The following is a 16035-nucleotide window of genomic DNA, read 5'->3' as shown; positions in this document are numbered from 1 at the left end:
GGCACCCAAAATTCAACACCTTTGCAAAGCCATTGTGGGGGCTGCTCAGCCCCCTGCCCCCCCCCCGGTGCTCGCAGGGGTGCTCGAGGCCAGGGCGCTCCTTCGGCTGCTGCCGGCAGCCAAAAAAGCAGCGGCCCCGGTAAGGAGGAGCCCTGTGGTGCCGGCACGGGACGGCGCGGGAGGGGGCTCTTTCCCCGGGGGGGGGTTCGACCCTTTCGGAGGGTTCAGAGCGGGCTCGGTGCGTGTCGACGCTCTGACGCGCAGGCGGCTGCACTTGGCTTTGAACCGGGATGCTGGTTTTGAGCCCGAAAGGCAGAGGGCTGCCGGGGCCACCCTGGGCTGGGACCTTTTGCTGAGGAGGGTCCGGAGCCCACGGCAGGTGGCCCCGCGTGCTGCGTCCCTGCATGCCGTCCCGCCGCCGCGAGCAGGGGCCACCACGCTAATGCCGCTCTTTCCCCTCTGCCCGCCCAGGTCCCTCCGGACACAGCAGCCCCCTCTTAGCATCGTTGCCTATCCCCGGCCGTCCCCTCCATCCCCCCTTGGACATCAAGCAGTTTCTGACCTTCAGGCTCAACGGGACGTCGCCGCTCAACCTCTTCCCCAACTTCAACACGGTGAGTCCCCGGGGGTGGGTGGGCATCGGCTGCTGGACCCCTCTTCCGCGCAACAGCCCCGCTTCTACACGGCACCGCTCCTTGAACCCCGCCAGATAATTTCTGGCTTAATTACCAGGGTCTTCGGCTGCTGGATGCTAGTGCAACGTGCCCGCCCTGCCCTTAGCTCGGAGCGGTTCCTGCCCAGCCACCGCCCTTATACACCAGAATTAAAAAGATGGTTCATTTTAACCAAGACCAATTGGATTTTGCTCCTGGAATCAATACTAATAAAGTAGCTCTGGAGAGCAGTTCATTAGTTGAAAAATAAATAAGGAAAGAGAGAGAGGGAAGGCATATAAAGATACAAGGAATGTGGCTGGTGCTGCGTGGCTGCGGGTGCCGGGCGAGCCTGGTCACTTTGGGACTTCTCCCACCACCTGGTTGGGCTCGAGGTCCCCAACCTCGAACCACCGGACCAAGTGCTCGGGTTACCCAGTTAAACGTGTTTCTCTAGGGACGTTCTGTTATACATCTGAATTGACACGGATGCGGCCGAAGACATGAACCAGCACCTTGGGTGTGAAGTGGCATTTTCCCCGGCGCCGTGCCGCTCTCCCCAGGCGGGTCGCAGCCCGGCTGGGGTCTCTGTGCGCCCGGACGATGCTGAGGTGGTGGGATCCGCTCCAGGAGCCCCTCTCTTGCCTTGCTTTGGGTCCCTGCCCTAGTGTTTCGGCTGCCAGGGATTCCCCTGGGAGCCGGCTCCTGGTGTCGCTGAGGAGTGGGTTTTGCTCTGCCGAGCGGCAGCGGGGAGCAGGACGCGGGGCTGCTCCCCACCTCTCCTCCTGCAGAGGCAGGGCGGATGTTTCTGGGTTTGGTAAATGCCCCTTTTTTCCCTTGTGAGCCTGGAAAAGGGACTTTCCTGAGCTCCCGCCCTGCTCGCTCACCAGCCTTTTGTAAGTGGCTTTGAGATTAAATGTGCTTGGAAGGTGCAAATTATCACCGAGATCTTCAAAGACACCCACAGAAATTAAGTACAGGACTCCTGGTGCTGCTGAATGGGATTCAGATGTCTAACTCCTTTAAGCTCTTTTGAAATCCCGGCTCTGGCCTGTCTCTCCCCTGTGCTAACAAGCAGAAACACAGGAGAGGAGGATTTTTTTGATGCCATTAAGGTTGCTGCTCTTTGTCTGGGCTCCTTTTTTTAGTCGCTGGAGTCAGTAGCTAACTTGAACCAGACCCTGTTGTTTGTTCTGCTGGGCTCCCGCCTGCCCCTTGGCACATGTTCTCCAGAGTTGTGTTGCTTAAAGTAAAAAAAAAAAAAAAATTTGGAACACGAAGCTCTTGCGCTTGCTGGAGCTGCACAGCCCCGTCGCGCCGCTCCTGCGCTCGGCGGGGACCCCTCCGTCCCGGCGCGGGCGGGCTCGGGGCGGAGGTGCTGGGGGCGGCTGTCCCCGCTGTGCCGGCACCGTGACTGCATTGCTCTGAGCTCGGACCGAGGCCGGTGGGCGACGGTGGGGGGGTGGGAGCTGCCCCTCGGGACGCATTTGTGCTGGAGCGGCGGCTGAGGCTGGGGGCCAGGGCTCGGCGTCCCGCCCGGGCGGGCGGCTTCGCAGGGGGCCAGAGCAGAGTCCCCGTGCTCGGAGGACGCAGGGCTCGAGCGTTGCTGCGCCCCGGCGCCGGGCTGGCAGCGCCTTGTTTCTCTGCGCGAGTGACCACGATGCCAGGTCAGACTCCGCCCGGCAGCTGAGCTGCAGGGGAAATTTGGGGGGGGGCATCAGTCAGGGTATTTTACTTTTTGAGGCAGCTGCTGTATCTGAGCTGCTGTAACAAGAAATCCGAGGCTTTGCCTTTGCTTACCCAGCGCTGCCGGCGGTGCTGCGCAGCATCCGGCGTTGCCCCGCAGAGCAGGAGCCGTTTGCAGCGCTCAGAACGCTTTGCACTTTGAGCAGGTCACAAGGCTCTCATGAACCCAGCAGATGTTTTACTCTGCAGCGGGCGAAACCTTTCCAAGCCGAGCTCTCCTGCCACTTCAAGCAACAACAACAGGAAAAAAAAATCCTAACGCAACACAGAAGGCGCATTTCATGCTCGAAAGGCCCTTCCCAGCTCTTGGGGTGTTGCAAATCCCGGGCACCCAGCAGCGCCTTGCGAAACCACAGCAGAAGGTGCAATCCGAACTGATGCTGCGTCCCGGTGAATTCCCGTTTCTGACCTCGGTGGCCGGCAGAGAGCTCAGTGCAGGGATCTCTATTTATATCGGTAGGAACATCCAGGGATAAATAAAGTCATGTGAGTCAATGAGAATTGACTATAAAGCCGAGATCTTTATTCTCCAAGCGTGCGGTGCTCGAAGACTACCTCTGCTGTCGGGTCAGTTCTGCTGGAATCGGCCAAGAAGAGCCTCAGCCCACCCGGCCGTGGGTGCCGGTACGTACCGCCGCGGCACAGACCCTTGCCAGCCCCAGGGGAGAGCTGGGGGGTCTATAATGATTCCTTTTCCCATCTGACATAACGACGAGTGCGCACGTTAGGGAGGAGTTGACGGAACGTCTGTGTTTCCACGCGGGGAGCAGCACGGGGCTCTCAGGTGGCCTCCGGGTGTTGGAGCTACTCGGTGCTGCGTGCCGGAGGGAGCCGGGCTGGGCTTCCGGCAAAGCGCCCGCGCGCGGCCAGCGCCGCGCCCGCCGGAGCGAGGAGGGGCTGCGGCACAGGGTCGCTCAGCCTCCGCCGACACCGCTCGCGTGCCCCGGCGGCGCTCCCGTGGGGCTGGGCACCCGAAGCCTGTTCGGGATGCGGTGCTTGTGTTTGCTCAGCTGGTGCCCAGCTGCCGGTGCTCGGCTGGGGTGCACGGGGCCGGGGCGAGGAGCCGGGTTTCGGGTGCGCCAGCCAGCCTGGCCCCGGCAAGCTCACAGCTCCTGCACCCGCCCGGGGCGGTCGCAGGCAGCGTGGGCGCTCCAACGGGCCCAACTCCTTGCCGTGCCGTGGGGCAGAGCAACGGGGGCTCGGCGAAAGCGCGGCGGTGTAAAGGCCCGGGTCAGCGCCATCGCATTATGCCCCGGGAGGACGAGGGGGCCCTTTGCTGTGGCCACCAGCGCCGCCGCCCTGGAGTCGGTGCTTGATCGCGGACCCGGCACCGCTGGCTTCGCCTTCAGCTTCGGAGCGGGACGGTCCCCGGCCGCCTTTGCGTCCTCGTGCCGGCGTCTCCCTTTCGTCTGCGGCCGCCGCCGCCGCCGTGCCTGCTCCTGCCACGGTGCTCGAGGGGCGGGGGAGCCCGTCGGAGCTGGTGCGGCTTGGTGGGAGCTTGGGTGGGCCCCAGCAGACGCTGCTGCCAAGGTTAGAGCCGTTTTTCTTTCCTTTGCGCGGGAAAGGTGGGTGTTTCTCTTGAAAACAAGCGCCGGCCCCGCTCCTGCCCGCAGCCTGGCAGCGCGGGCTGCTGCCTGCAGCACGCTGCAATCTTTGTCGTCAGGGGTGGAGCCGCATCTTTGCCATCTGCGGCTTCCGCCGGGTCTCTGCCGAACCCCGGCAGAGAGGTGGTGCCTCTTCATTGATCTGCCAGGATCAGTCAGTAAAATTTCATGGCTAACAGGCGCTTCATTAATCACCTGCTTTTACCATTCTGCTCGCTCCTGGAAAGGAATTTGGGGTCTTGATAATGGCTGCGTTGTCCGGGCATGCGCCTCGAAGACTGATGCACCTGTCTCAGCGACGAAATAGCTTTGCGGAGAAATACGATCGCCTGGAAACCCAAGGCTCTGCTGACAGCAGGACTCGGATAAGATAATCTCCCCGTGCCACGGGGTAGGGGAACAATACTGGCATTATAGGTTATAGCCACGCTCAAACAAAGAGGCTATTCTTATTTCCCCCCCCTTAATAAATGCGTTTTGTTTAAAACAATTACGGCTTTTCGAACAAGTTTGCTGCCTGGGCTGAGGAACGACGCTGAGCCCTGGCGGGAGGCAGACGCGCCGGGGGCTGTCATCAGCCTGCGCGCGGCTACCTGGCCGCAGCCGCCGCGCTGCGCCCCGGGAGCGGGCTGGCGGGGAGGCGCGGCCCCTCGCGGCTACCCGGAGCCGTTCTGTCTCCGCGCTCGCGCCCGGCGAGGTACCAGGGGCCGCGCGGGCTTTGCGCGTCCTCGGCCTTGTGATGCGGTTAGAGCGGGCGGCGCGGGCTGGCCTCGCGCGGGCGCCGTGCCTCGGGCAAGCTGCAGCTGCGGGCGCCGCCGTGCCTCCCGCGCCGGCGTCCGGCGGGCGAGCGGCCGGCACGCGCGGCTCTGCTCGCGCCGGCGGCTTTGCGCGGGGGCGTTTCAGCTCCCCGATGAAGAGCACGTGGAGGATTAATGGCCAGTTGCTCGTTTTGATCGACTCTGCCCTCTGTTTTGGTGGTTCCTCTCCTGCTAAGCGCCTGGGAAAGCTGCCCTGGCACTGGGAGGTCAAGGGCAGCAGCGGGGAGCTCAGACGGAACGCGATAATTTGCCACCTGTGACGCCGGTGTCTGTGGGGGGAGAGGGGACAGGGAGACGCGCAGGGGAGCGTGGCGGGGCCGGGGAGGACGGGGTCCGCAGCCTGTGCTCCCGCAGCGGCCTCGTCCCCTCTGCCGGACCGCGGCGGGCGACTGGCCTCTGCAGCTTTGGTTTTTGCAGGGGTGGTTTAAAAAGGACGAGAAGAGGCGTCGAGGCAGCACGCGCTGCCCCGCGCGGGGGGTGCCCGCTCCTTCCAGGCGCCAGGCGCGAGCTCTGCCGGCGTCCGCAGCGGCTCCCCGGCGAGCACGGCGGGTGCGGGGGATCGCCGGCTCACGGTGCCGTGCCGGGGCGGCTGTCGTGGCGTGGCACCCGGCCACCCTCTGCCTTCCCTCCCCTTCCAGATGGACCCGGTGCAGAAGGCGGTGATCAGCCACACCTTCGGCGTGCCCGCCCCGCTGAAGAAGAAGCAGTTCATCTCCTGCAACATCTGCCACCTGCGCTTCAACTCTGCGGTAAGCGGGGCCGGCGGGCGCAGGGCTGGGCGGGCGAGCGGGGCCGCTGCCGGCGCCCGTGGCTGAGCGGGAGCGTCCTGCGACGCCTGCCGCGCGGACGCCCGCCGCGCAGGCGGCAGCAGCTCGCGGCCGCCTCCCGCGCTCTGCCGCTGACGTTGCCGCCGACATCGCCCTGCCCGTGGGCCCAGGCGCTCCGGGCTGCCGTGTCCTGTTTGCCGCCCTGGCTCTTTCCGCTCCTCATCCTTTTGCTCGGGTCTGTTCCCCGCTGCCTTGGTCTCGGCGTTTGCGCTTAAGCCGTTTTACCAGCCCGTGCAATTCATAGCTGGTCCTTGGGAGCTGAATATAATCTTCCCTGCCTTGGCTTCCCAGAGCTCCAGTGTGGCAGGTGGTTTTTTTTTTTTGCCCCAGCCTTTGATTCTAAGTAAATCGACCACCTCGTCGAGGGGAGGCAGGGAACGTTCATTGATCCCCGCGGTAACGAACTGCACGCAGCTGATCGTTTGTGGGGAAAACTGATTAAAAAGTTTGAAAGGGAATTCTTGCCCAAAGAAGTTGGCTCAAGTTTGCAGGCAGCGGGGCTGGGAGCGGAGCAGCAAGAGCCTCCTCCGCACGGGCAGCAGCGCAGAGCCCCTCGTCCGGGCTGGCCCCGCTCGCCCCGGCACAAGCCCGTCTGCTCCCCGCGCCGCCGCTGCGCGGCGTGCAGGGCGGAGGCGGGAGGCTCCCGCGCTCGGCCCAGCGCGGGCACGCGCGTCGCCTGTAGAGCTGCCGGCCTGGGAGCGTCCCCGGCCTCGGCAGCGCCGAGCCCCCGCGCCCGCGGAGGACGGCCCCGAGCGCGGTCTCATCTGCCAGAGCTGCCCGCGCGCTCGGTTCCGGCAGCGCGGGCTGCCGCGAGCTGCTCTCGCCTTCCCCGGGGCGGCTGCGCCCGCCCGGAGGCTGCGCCCTGGCCGGGCTGGCTCTGCCTCCCGTGGAGGGGCTGTCCCGGCCCGGCCAAGCCGCGTCAGCAGAGCCCGGGGCTGGGTGCTGCTCTGCCAGCAAAAGTCAGCGTTTCTGGGCTTAATTATTCCGCTCTGCGACCGAGCGGCTCGGGGAAGAGCGTCGCTTTCCTGTTCCAAGCCGCATCCTGGCTGGAAGCGTGGTGCCGGCAGCGTGGTCCCACCACGCGCTGCCGCTGCCCTCGCGGGCACCCCGTGCCGCACTGCCCGTCCCTGCCCGCGTCCCCCCCGAGGTCACGGCTGCGGGAGAGCACGTCCTGGCGCAGACCCTCGCACGCCACTTGTGTTTCTGCGCAGAGCGGCAGCGGTGCCGGGTGACCTACTTAGGCGAGAGCCCAGCCCCGTCCCAGCCCCGTTATCTGGTGCAAGTTTATTGTATTTGCTAATGAGGCCGCGCGCTCGGATGGGCCTTTCGCTTTCCCACGTACCCGGCCGTCGCTGCGCAGCCCCGGACACCGTTCCCAGCCCTTGGAAAGCCGCGGGGGGGAGGGAAGGGATGCAAATTAATCCGTGCCGCTCAGTGGTATGGTGTCTTAATTCATATTGGATTTACTTTCCATAAAATGCTAAACTCTGGTTGTTTTGGGGGACAATGCGGCATTGTCCCCGACTGCAGAGTACACAAATGTTCGGGTGATTTTCTTTTGTGTACGTTTTTATCAGTTCGGTGCAGGCATGAACCCATCAACGTGCACTTCATTATTCAGCATTCGCTGGGAGAAAGGAGCCCGTGAATGTAAATTGCATGTTAGACACCCGATAGCTTACAATGGGAGACGTGTCCTCCCCACCAGCGTACTTTTTTATTTTATTTTTACAGCTAGCAATTCATTGTACGTTTCCGAAGTCATAAATTTTGCCTGGAATCTTCTTTTAAAAGTTACTCGATGCGTTTAATCAGAGCAGGGTCCTTATCTCGGCCGTGCAACGCGGTGCTGTCTTCGCGAAGCGATACCTCGGCCCGAAGGCATGCGTGTGCGGAGCAGTCTGGCGGGAGGAGGGAAGCAGCTCGGGGCTGCGCCCAGCCAAAACCAGCACCTCGGCGGCAGCCCCGGCCGCGGGGGTGAACGCCACCGGGGGAGGCAGCTGCGCTGGAAGCGCGTCTGAGCGGCCATGGCCCGGGGCTCACCCCTTCGCCCGCCCTCCCTGCCTCCGTCCGTCCGTCTGGCCGCAGCGCCGACGTGGCTGTCCCCGTCTCTCCCTCCCCAGAACCAGGCAGAAGCCCACTACAAGGGCCACAAGCACGCGCGGAGGCTGAAAGCCATCGAGGCCATGAAGAACAAGCAGAAGGCGGTGGGGGCCGTGGTGGTGGCCACGGGCCAGGACGGCGCAGCCGACTTCGCCCCCAGCCCCGAGGGCGGCGGGGAGCCCGGCAGCACAGGTACGCGGGCAGGGAGCGCAGGAGGGTCCCGTGCCGGCAGCCCGGGACACCGGTGTGAGCGACCCGGCTGATGCCCGGGGCTGCGGCGGCGCTTGTGTCCGCAGCCCTGGCGTGGCTGCAGCTTCCTGAAGAGCCGATTAAATCCCAACCCGCGGCAGCCTCGTGTCTGAGCATCCTGCCGCGGTCGGCCGCCGGTGGGGCTGAGGAGGGCCGCGATTAGCGCGGCGTAAACGCCACCGCCAGCATTAAGAAGTGAGCTTTTGTGTTCTGCCGGCGTCCCCGGCATGGCTGGCCGGGGCGGCATCGCAGGGCAGGGGTGGAAATCCAGCCCAGGAGCCTGGGCAGCTCACGTCCCGGGGGGGAACCTGGCCCCTGCGCGTCCCTGCAGCTGCTCGGGGGGGACGGCGGCCGTTTCCCCGTGATTTGGTGTCTCTGGGAGGTGTGTTGAGCGGCTGCAGGAGAGGAAGCGTTCCCTGCCCGTGCCCCGACGAGAGCCGGCGCATCCCCAGGGCTCTGTCCCCGCGCGGGAGCCGGATTCCCCCGAGCAGAGGCAGCGCTGGAGCTCGCCCGGGCTTTTGTGCTGAGCCTGGCTGCCACGAGCCGCAGATAAAAGCAGGAATGGGAGAGACCCTGGGCAGAGCCGTCCTCAGCAGGGATGAACATGAGCAGACAGTGCCTGAGGTGGCGTTGGGGAGGATGGGGATGCTCCCTGAAATCCAGAAAACCCGTTCAAACACAGAGAACTTTCCCTTTCTGCCCATTTCTTTCTTTTTTCCCCCTTTCCTTTCCCTCCCGCCAGCTCAAGCCAACGGCCTGCAAGAGCCGGAGGGTGAGTGCAGCAGCCTGGGGCTGACGCCCGGCGCCGAGGAGTCGCCCGCGGAGCTGTCGGGCAGCGTCGCCCCGCTGGGCTCCCCGCCGGCCTCGGAGCTCTCGGAGGGCACCTCGGACGCCACCAGCGTGGCCTCCTCAGCTGCGCAGGCAGCCGAGGCGCAGGCAGCCGAGTCGGGCAGCAGCGTCAGCTCGGCCCCCGAGAGCGAGAAGGAGGGGAAGAAGAGCAGGCAGCATCTGTACTGTCCCACCTGCAAAGTGACCGTCAACTCCCTGTCCCAGCTGGAGGCTCACAACACCGGTAAGGGCACGGCCCGGGTGGGGGGACGGCCCCCTCGCAGCTCCGTCCTGGCCCCGTGCAGAGCCTCGCCATGCCCCATCGCCAAACGGCCTGGCAGGGAAGCGGCGAGCGTTGATGAATGTTGCTTTAATTAAAAAGGGTTAATTAAGGTGGCTTGCAAAGATACGCGGTGGTGTTTTACCTGTGCCGCAGCCTATGGAGCGAATTTTAGCAAGGTCAAACGCTCTCTTATTGTTCATGTGTCTTAATTAAAGACATTTTCAGATACATTTAATCAAGTGATTGGAGGCTGCTTCGTATTCCGTTGCAGCTTGGCTTTAAGCTGATAGCAACCCGAGTGCCGGTGCCTCTTTCAGACCCGGGGTCATCCTTCCGAAAGCAGCTTGGTGCTTGGGGCTCGCGGTTGTTCTGAGAAGCCCCTGGGGAACCTCCCAAGCTTCGGAGCCCGGCAGCAAGCGACGGCTCACCGGCCGTGCGCCCCAGCCCCCTCGGGGCGGGCGGGCAGGCTCTGGGGCTGGCGAGGGGCCCCTTGCAGCCTGGGGGTGGCTGGAGGGGAGGGGGGGCGGCCAGACCCCCTCGAGCGATGGCAGCGGTGGTGCGAGGGACCCCCAGCAGGGTCTGCGGGCCCTGCAGCGGCTGCCGGCTCACCCCTTTCTCTGGAGGATGCTAAACAAGGACGGGCACCCCGGTTTTAAAGGGAAGGCCCTTCTCTCCCCCAGTTCAGCAAGAACTGGGAACCAGTTCACCCAGCCCCAGCTGCCCGCCGGGGCGGCAGCCGCAGCCGTGCGCAGGGGCCGGCTCGGGACAGCGCCGCGGCTTAGCTGCAAATGTGTCCTTTTGCTTTTGTCAGCTCCGGTTACAAATTTAGGGGCTGATTTGGGGAAAAAGAACAAACAAACAAACAAACAAAATGTTTGCAGGCTTGCGTTCCTTCATGGCTGTCACACAGACTTGGGCTCCTTGCTTAACGCCTTAAAAAATAGAATGAATTAGCGGTGGCTTAAATTACGTCCCCCGTCCCCCCCCGCCACCCAAGCGCTGGCAGGGGGAGGACAGAGCGCCCTGTCCCCAGGTGTGCGGGATTTCGGGTTCCTCCTTCCCTGCCTCCTGTAACCCCGCTGAGCTATTCCTGGCTCTGCGGCCAGATCCTCTCTGACCTTGGGCACGGCTCAGATGCTGCAGCGCGGCGGGCGACGCGTGCCCGGCTCTGCAGACTGTGCTAACGCCCGGGGACGGGCGACAGGCTCCAGCACGCGCTTAAAATAGCAGTTTCTCCGAAGGTCTGGCACGTGGCGGGGGGTGGTCTCCAGGAAGCTGAGCATTTCTGGTCTGCCTGCGAAGCGCGGCTGGCCACGAGAGCTTGGCAGGGTTTGGGAAGGGGCTGCTGCATCCCCGGCAGGAGTCCGGGCTCCCAGGCAGCTCCCAGTCCCCCGTGCCTGCAAGCGGTGGAGTCACCGTCACTGCAGGTGTTCTAAAAACGTGTCGGCGTGGCGCTTCGGGACACGGCTTGGTGGGCATGGTGGCGTTGGGTTGACGGTCGGACTTCATCTTGGAGGTCTTAATGATTCTGTGATTCTAAGCGCTGCCGGGCGCAGGTTGGTGGGGGACCGGGGTCCCACGCGAAGGGGGTCGCACAGCACCGTCGGGCGGGTTGCTTGGAGGGCATCCTTCCTGCTGCCGTGGCACTCAGCGCGGCGCTGGGTTCGTTTGCAAAGTCAGCGTTTGCTGAGTGTCCCCTCTGCCACCCAGGCGCCAAGCACAAGTCGATGCTGGAAGGTCACAGCACCCAGATGCGGCGAGGCCGAGGCAAGCTCCTCTCCCGGGCCGGGCACAAGTCCAAGCGGATCGGCAACAAGGGCAGCATCAACGTCCAGAACAAGGCGTTTCACTGCCAAGTGTGCGAGATCTACGTGAACTCGGAGACTCAGCTCAAACAGGTGACGATGCCGGGCCCGGGAACGTGGGGGCACCGGCGTGGGCGTGCGGCCCCCTCTGCACAGGCACCGGGGGCCCGGGGGGCGGGTACCTGACGGTCCCCTGTGAGAAGGCGATGGGCGTCCCCCGTGGACCTGGTCTGCCCTCGCTGTCCTGGCTCGGCGTGATCCGGCTGTTTCCTCTCCCAGCACATGAGCAGCCGGAGGCACAAAGACAGGCTGGCGGGGAAGCCGCCCAAGCCCAAGTACAGCCCCTATAACAAGCTGCAGAAGAACGCTGCCCTCGCAGTGAGTATTCTCAAGGTATCTGTCTCCCTGCAAATTACCCACCCGGTTTGCTCTCCAAAACATCGTTTGCCGTGTTAGCCATCTCTCGCAATAAGAGACACAGGGGCTGCTTTTGTTAAAGCCTCGGTTCCCATGATCACATCTAACCTGTCCCCCTTGGGGGGGGTGGGCTGTAGCGATGAAAAGAGTTTCGAGTCTTTATTTATGGGAAGGAAAGCATGGGAATAACCTGTGGGTCCTCTAGCAGCAGCATTCACAACTGCAGCGCTCGTGATTCTTCTGTTCCGTGGTTTCTGAATGGGAGAGCTGTAACGGCTGGGTGCTTGGGGCTGGCACAGCTCAGTTAAACCAAGCCTAAGTGTTTGTTGCAGAGCTTAGCAGAGAGCAAAAGTCATCCCAGGGCATCAGAGGAAAGCACTGATGCAGGGAACAGCCCAGCCATTGCAGAAGCCAGGGCAGGTCACTGGACCGACGTGACGGGGCCAGTCGTCACGACTGGGGCATCCCTGTGCGCGCTGACCTGGGAGCAGCCGAGCCCAGGGGCTGGGGCTGGGGGATGGAGCGTGTGTCGGGTCGGGGCCAGGGGCTGCGTTTACTGCACAGACGTGCCGAGGGCTCAGCTGAAAGCGGATGTGGGCAAGGGCTGACGCGGGGCTGTGTCTGGCCGGGGGAGCTGGAGCTGGGGGCTCTCCTGCAGCTGGGTGCCTCATGGTGTCTCCTCCTCCCTCCCTGCAGTCCAAGCTGGCTTTGCAGAAGCATCTCACCAAAACGCTGGCCACCCGCTTCCTGCCGAGCCCGCTCACCGCAGCCGCCGTCTGCGCCATGCCTGGCCCCCTTGCCCTGAGACCAGCTGCTGCCACCACCCTCTTCCAAGCCCCCATCCTTGGACCAGCCCTTTTCCGAACGCCGCCAGCCCACGTCCGCACCACACCGGGCCCCATCGTCTTTGCGCCCTACTAGAGCCGCTCACCCGCCGAGGGCCGGTCCGCGACAGACCGCGCTGTGCTGCGGGGGCTGCACGGCGTGGGCGGCACTCCCGGGGAGGCTGCTCTTCTGGCTGGTGGGAAACCATAGTCATAGACATCAACCCCGGCTTCTCCTTTGCTTCGAGCGGGCTCCTGCTGGAGCGAGATACCCTGGCAGAGCCCACCCAGCCCCGCCGCGCAGCCCCGCCGCTCCCCCGCCCGTGCCAGCCCTGCGCTCAGCAGAGGAGCCCATCACACGGCCGGGCGGCGTGCGGGAGAGCACGGTGCCCGAGTCACCAGGACCATCTTGTGGGCACGGCCTGCCTGCCCTTGGCCCACTGGCTTCTTGTGCATCACCCTCCCAGTTACCAGACTGGAAGAAGAGGAGCTGGCTGGTCCCTGGGGGAAGGAGCAGCCCTCCGGCCGGCCAGTCTGGGCCAGCCCCATGGGAAGGGAACTGTGCGGGGAGTCTCAGCCCAGCTCTTACTGGGAGAAATGACCCCAGCACAAGTGGAAAGTTGGCAGTTCCCCTCTCAGACCGGGCTGGCTGTGCCCTCGCCAGCCCTGTGCTGGCCGGGGGGTTCCGTCCTGCCCACCAGCCCCCTACGCCCCACAGCCCCCTATGTCCCTCCAGCCAAAGAGCCCCGCCGCAGCAGGCACCGGCCACACCGACCATATCTTCACTCCGAGAGCAATAGCCGAAGCCCAGGGCCGGTGCCTCCTCCCCCTGAAAGCACACTGCCCCTGCCCTGGCCCCCGACAAGCACACGGCTTGGGCATGCGGCCGGAGACGGGCTCCGCTCCAGCCCAGCAAGGACGGGAGAGCCAGGCCGCCCGGTGCAGGCTCCCCGAGGAGGTGACCCTGTGCTCGGCGCCAGCCGTTTGCCTCTGTCCCACCCACGGGGGACAGCCCTGCCCCTACCTCCCGGGAGATGCTGTGAGGCTGAGTGAATGTCCCTAAAGCACTTTCGGTTCTCCAGTGAAAGGCAATGCTTCTGCTCGCCTGCTGGCCAGCCACCATGCCCAGCCCTCCAACCCAATCCCTGTTAGGAGCTTCCAGGGAGTTACAGATGATTCCCAAAAACAGAGGTGTCCCCAGCAACCCGGACAATCAGGTACGAAGGAGCAGGCGGCACTGGCAGCCTACGCCCGGCACTCTCCCTATGATGCTCCTGTCATAGCCTGCAGAAAGCCGGGCTCCAGAGGGATCCCGAAGCCGTAGCTCTGCTTTTCACTGTGCTCAGAAAGCCCAGCGATGACCTGGTCTGAAACCTGTAACCACAGCACTCTGGATTCCCAGCATGCTGCTGTAAATAGAAATATGCAGGAAAGTTGCAACCCAAATGGACCTTACGCTGGAGTGACAACCCACCCCAATCTATGCAATCCAAGGGGAGCAGCTCGCCCGTCGCATTCGCTGTCTGCATTTTACTTTGGTGCTCACGCTGTCTGTACAGCCAGGAGTGGTGGTCAGAGCAGAAAAAAACAACGCAACACTTAGCTCTGCACAGATGATTCCCTTCCCGTCCCCTGGCCCAGGGTGCTGGCTCCGAGACTGCTGTGGAACCATCTTCCCTCCTGGCCCTTCGGAAGAGGCAGGTTGGTTTGTGCACCTGGGAGTCCACACGCACAAGCACACCTATCCGATGTCTTGGCCATAAGCAACACCTGGATTTCAGGAGGATTTTGCCCAGCACGGTCCACCGATGCCTGGGACAGGGTCCTGGCAATGCGAGGTGAGTGGGAACTGGCCAGAGGGTAACTCACGTGGCTGAAATGCTTCTGCTTTCCCCGAGCTGGCAGAACAAGCTGGAGCTTCGGGTGAGGGCAGGAAACCTGCACAGGGAGCAGGGCAGCACGGAGCCATATGCCTGTGTCTGGAGGGTCCGTTTCTTGCACCGTGGGCAGCACTGACCTGCAGTGCCACTGCTGCACTCCTGCTGCAGAGGACAGGCATGCGAGGGAGTCCCTGGGTACAGATTTGTCTGCTCAGGGCATCTCCTCTCCACCCCAGGGAAGGAGGGAAGTGAAGAGAGGGTACCAGGAGAAGAACAAGCTTATATGGAAGGATGGGGGTAGAGACAACTGAAAGGTTTTATGGTGGTGGTGGGAGATGAGGCTCAGAGAGCAGCTGAGGGAAGGAAGGCTCCCAGCAGCAATGGCTTTGACAGGGACAGGGAGATGGTCCCGCAGCCCAGGGGACACATGCAGCCTGGACCCCATGTCCCACAGGACAGGAGCCTGCAGGGGCTGGGACCCACAGGCAGCAGGAGGGATACGACTCCGACAGCATTGCAGTGCCAAGCAGCCTGTGGTCAGCCTGGCTCCAGCCCTCCCCCTGCTCATGTCACTGTGCCCTTCCCCAGGCCGCCTTGCTGGTCACCCCAGCCCTGGCCACAGCAGAGAAGGGCAGTGTGTCCCCTCCTGCAACGTGCCCACCAGCTTCAGGAGCGTGGGGAGCCGGGAGCAGCCAGCTGCAGCCATGCTCCAGCCTGCAGGAGCCACTTGGCACTGGTGGGTCGCTCCCCTGCATTTTGTTCTAAAAAGCCTATGCTGGAGCCAGAGGCGGCTGCTCCCCTCACCCCTCCACCAGTGGAGTCCTAATACACTCCTACACTTGGCACTTTAACCCCCTTGAAAGCCATTCCTTCTAGTATCAATACTGCAACGAGCTGCATAAGAACACACTCCCTCGATCGCATCCCCCCACCTCCAGAAACCCTCCCTGCTCCTGTGCTATCCAAAGCATTTACTGCCTTTGACTTAGCATATGCTGTACTAGGTAGTAGGGCATAGTCCATAGCGCTCAATAACATGTGCCCCTCTGTAAATAACCTTGGAGTGATGTGAACAGTTTGATTCAAAAACACAAAAAACCCTACAAAAATGGAATACACAGACTCTAGGGACTTGGCCAGTACCCCTCCTGTAATGTTCATTGTATATTTTTTTGATGTACTATAACTGTTGGGGGAAAAAAAAAAAAAGAAAATATTTTGATAATCAAATCTCATCGCTTTATTGTGTTACTCAGTAAATAAAAGGAACAAGTATAAACAAGCCAGGGCTTTCTCGTCATTTTTTTTTTCCTAGATCCAGATTATCTGAAGGGAACACATGTTGCTGGGCAGGACCGGGACACCTTGCCCTTGTCTTGCGGTGGTTCTGAGAGGAGTCAGCACCGTGGCAGATGGGCAGCAAGAGCTGCCACAGCCCTAAGCATCAGGGTGTGCAGGCTAAGCACAGTCCCAGCTTCTCCAAGGTCATGACTGAGTGTGCACTCAGGAAGTGGAGGGCTGCAGTGTGGTGGATGTGGGCACCCTGCCCTCAGTAGCAGCATCTTGCCCTGCTCTGCACTATGCATTCACTGAGGCAGGATGACTGAGTATTTCTGCACATAAAGGAGCAGTGGGCGCTGCCAGGTAAGGGGCAATCTGCTGGGGAACACTGCAGCACTGCAGAGCCAGCTGGGGTAGGACAAGAGAGAGCTGCTTGGACAGCGGCTGGGCTGGAGGCAGGGCCAGCAAATGGGCTCTTCTCACGTGGTATCAGCATATATAAAACAGAGCAGCTGGGGAGAGAGAAAATTGTTTCCTCGGGCCTGGCTGTGCTCAGCCATGGAGCTGATTCCCACTGGCTGGCCAGCCCCATGCTGTGCCTCCCCTCTAGCAGCACGTGGCCCTCAGGTCTGCCAGCCTGCACCTGGAGAGCAGATGGGCATCACTTGGTGAATCCTGGCTTTCCTGTAGCATCTCCCAACATCTGCCAGGGGCTGG

At 62.8% G+C, this 16035-nt stretch overlaps 1 protein-coding gene across 1 annotated transcript in view; it reads left to right on the top strand.

The window, feature by feature from the left end:
- ZNF385C (zinc finger protein 385C) overlaps positions 1–12254 on the top strand; it is a gene marked incomplete at its 3' end in the record, with an annotated part of 78418 nt that extends 66164 nt beyond the window's left edge. Inside the window, exons 3-9 of the mRNA XM_082010669.1 lie at positions 472–614; positions 5460–5570; positions 7772–7943; positions 8743–9072; positions 10822–11009; positions 11196–11309; positions 12030–12254. Coding sequence (XP_081866795.1) covers positions 472–614; positions 5460–5570; positions 7772–7943; positions 8743–9072; positions 10822–11009; positions 11196–11309; positions 12030–12254 — 1283 coding nt within the window. The remainder of the gene's footprint in view (positions 1–471; positions 615–5459; positions 5571–7771; positions 7944–8742; positions 9073–10821; positions 11010–11195; positions 11310–12029) is intronic.
- Positions 12255–16035: the final 3781 nt, after the last annotated feature.

Source organism: Phaethon aethereus (genome assembly GCF_964289735.1).
Source record: "Phaethon aethereus genome assembly, chromosome: 25".
Classification (NCBI taxonomy): Eukaryota; Metazoa; Chordata; class Aves; order Phaethontiformes; family Phaethontidae; genus Phaethon; species Phaethon aethereus.
This window is presented reverse-complemented; position numbering and strand designations above follow the sequence as displayed.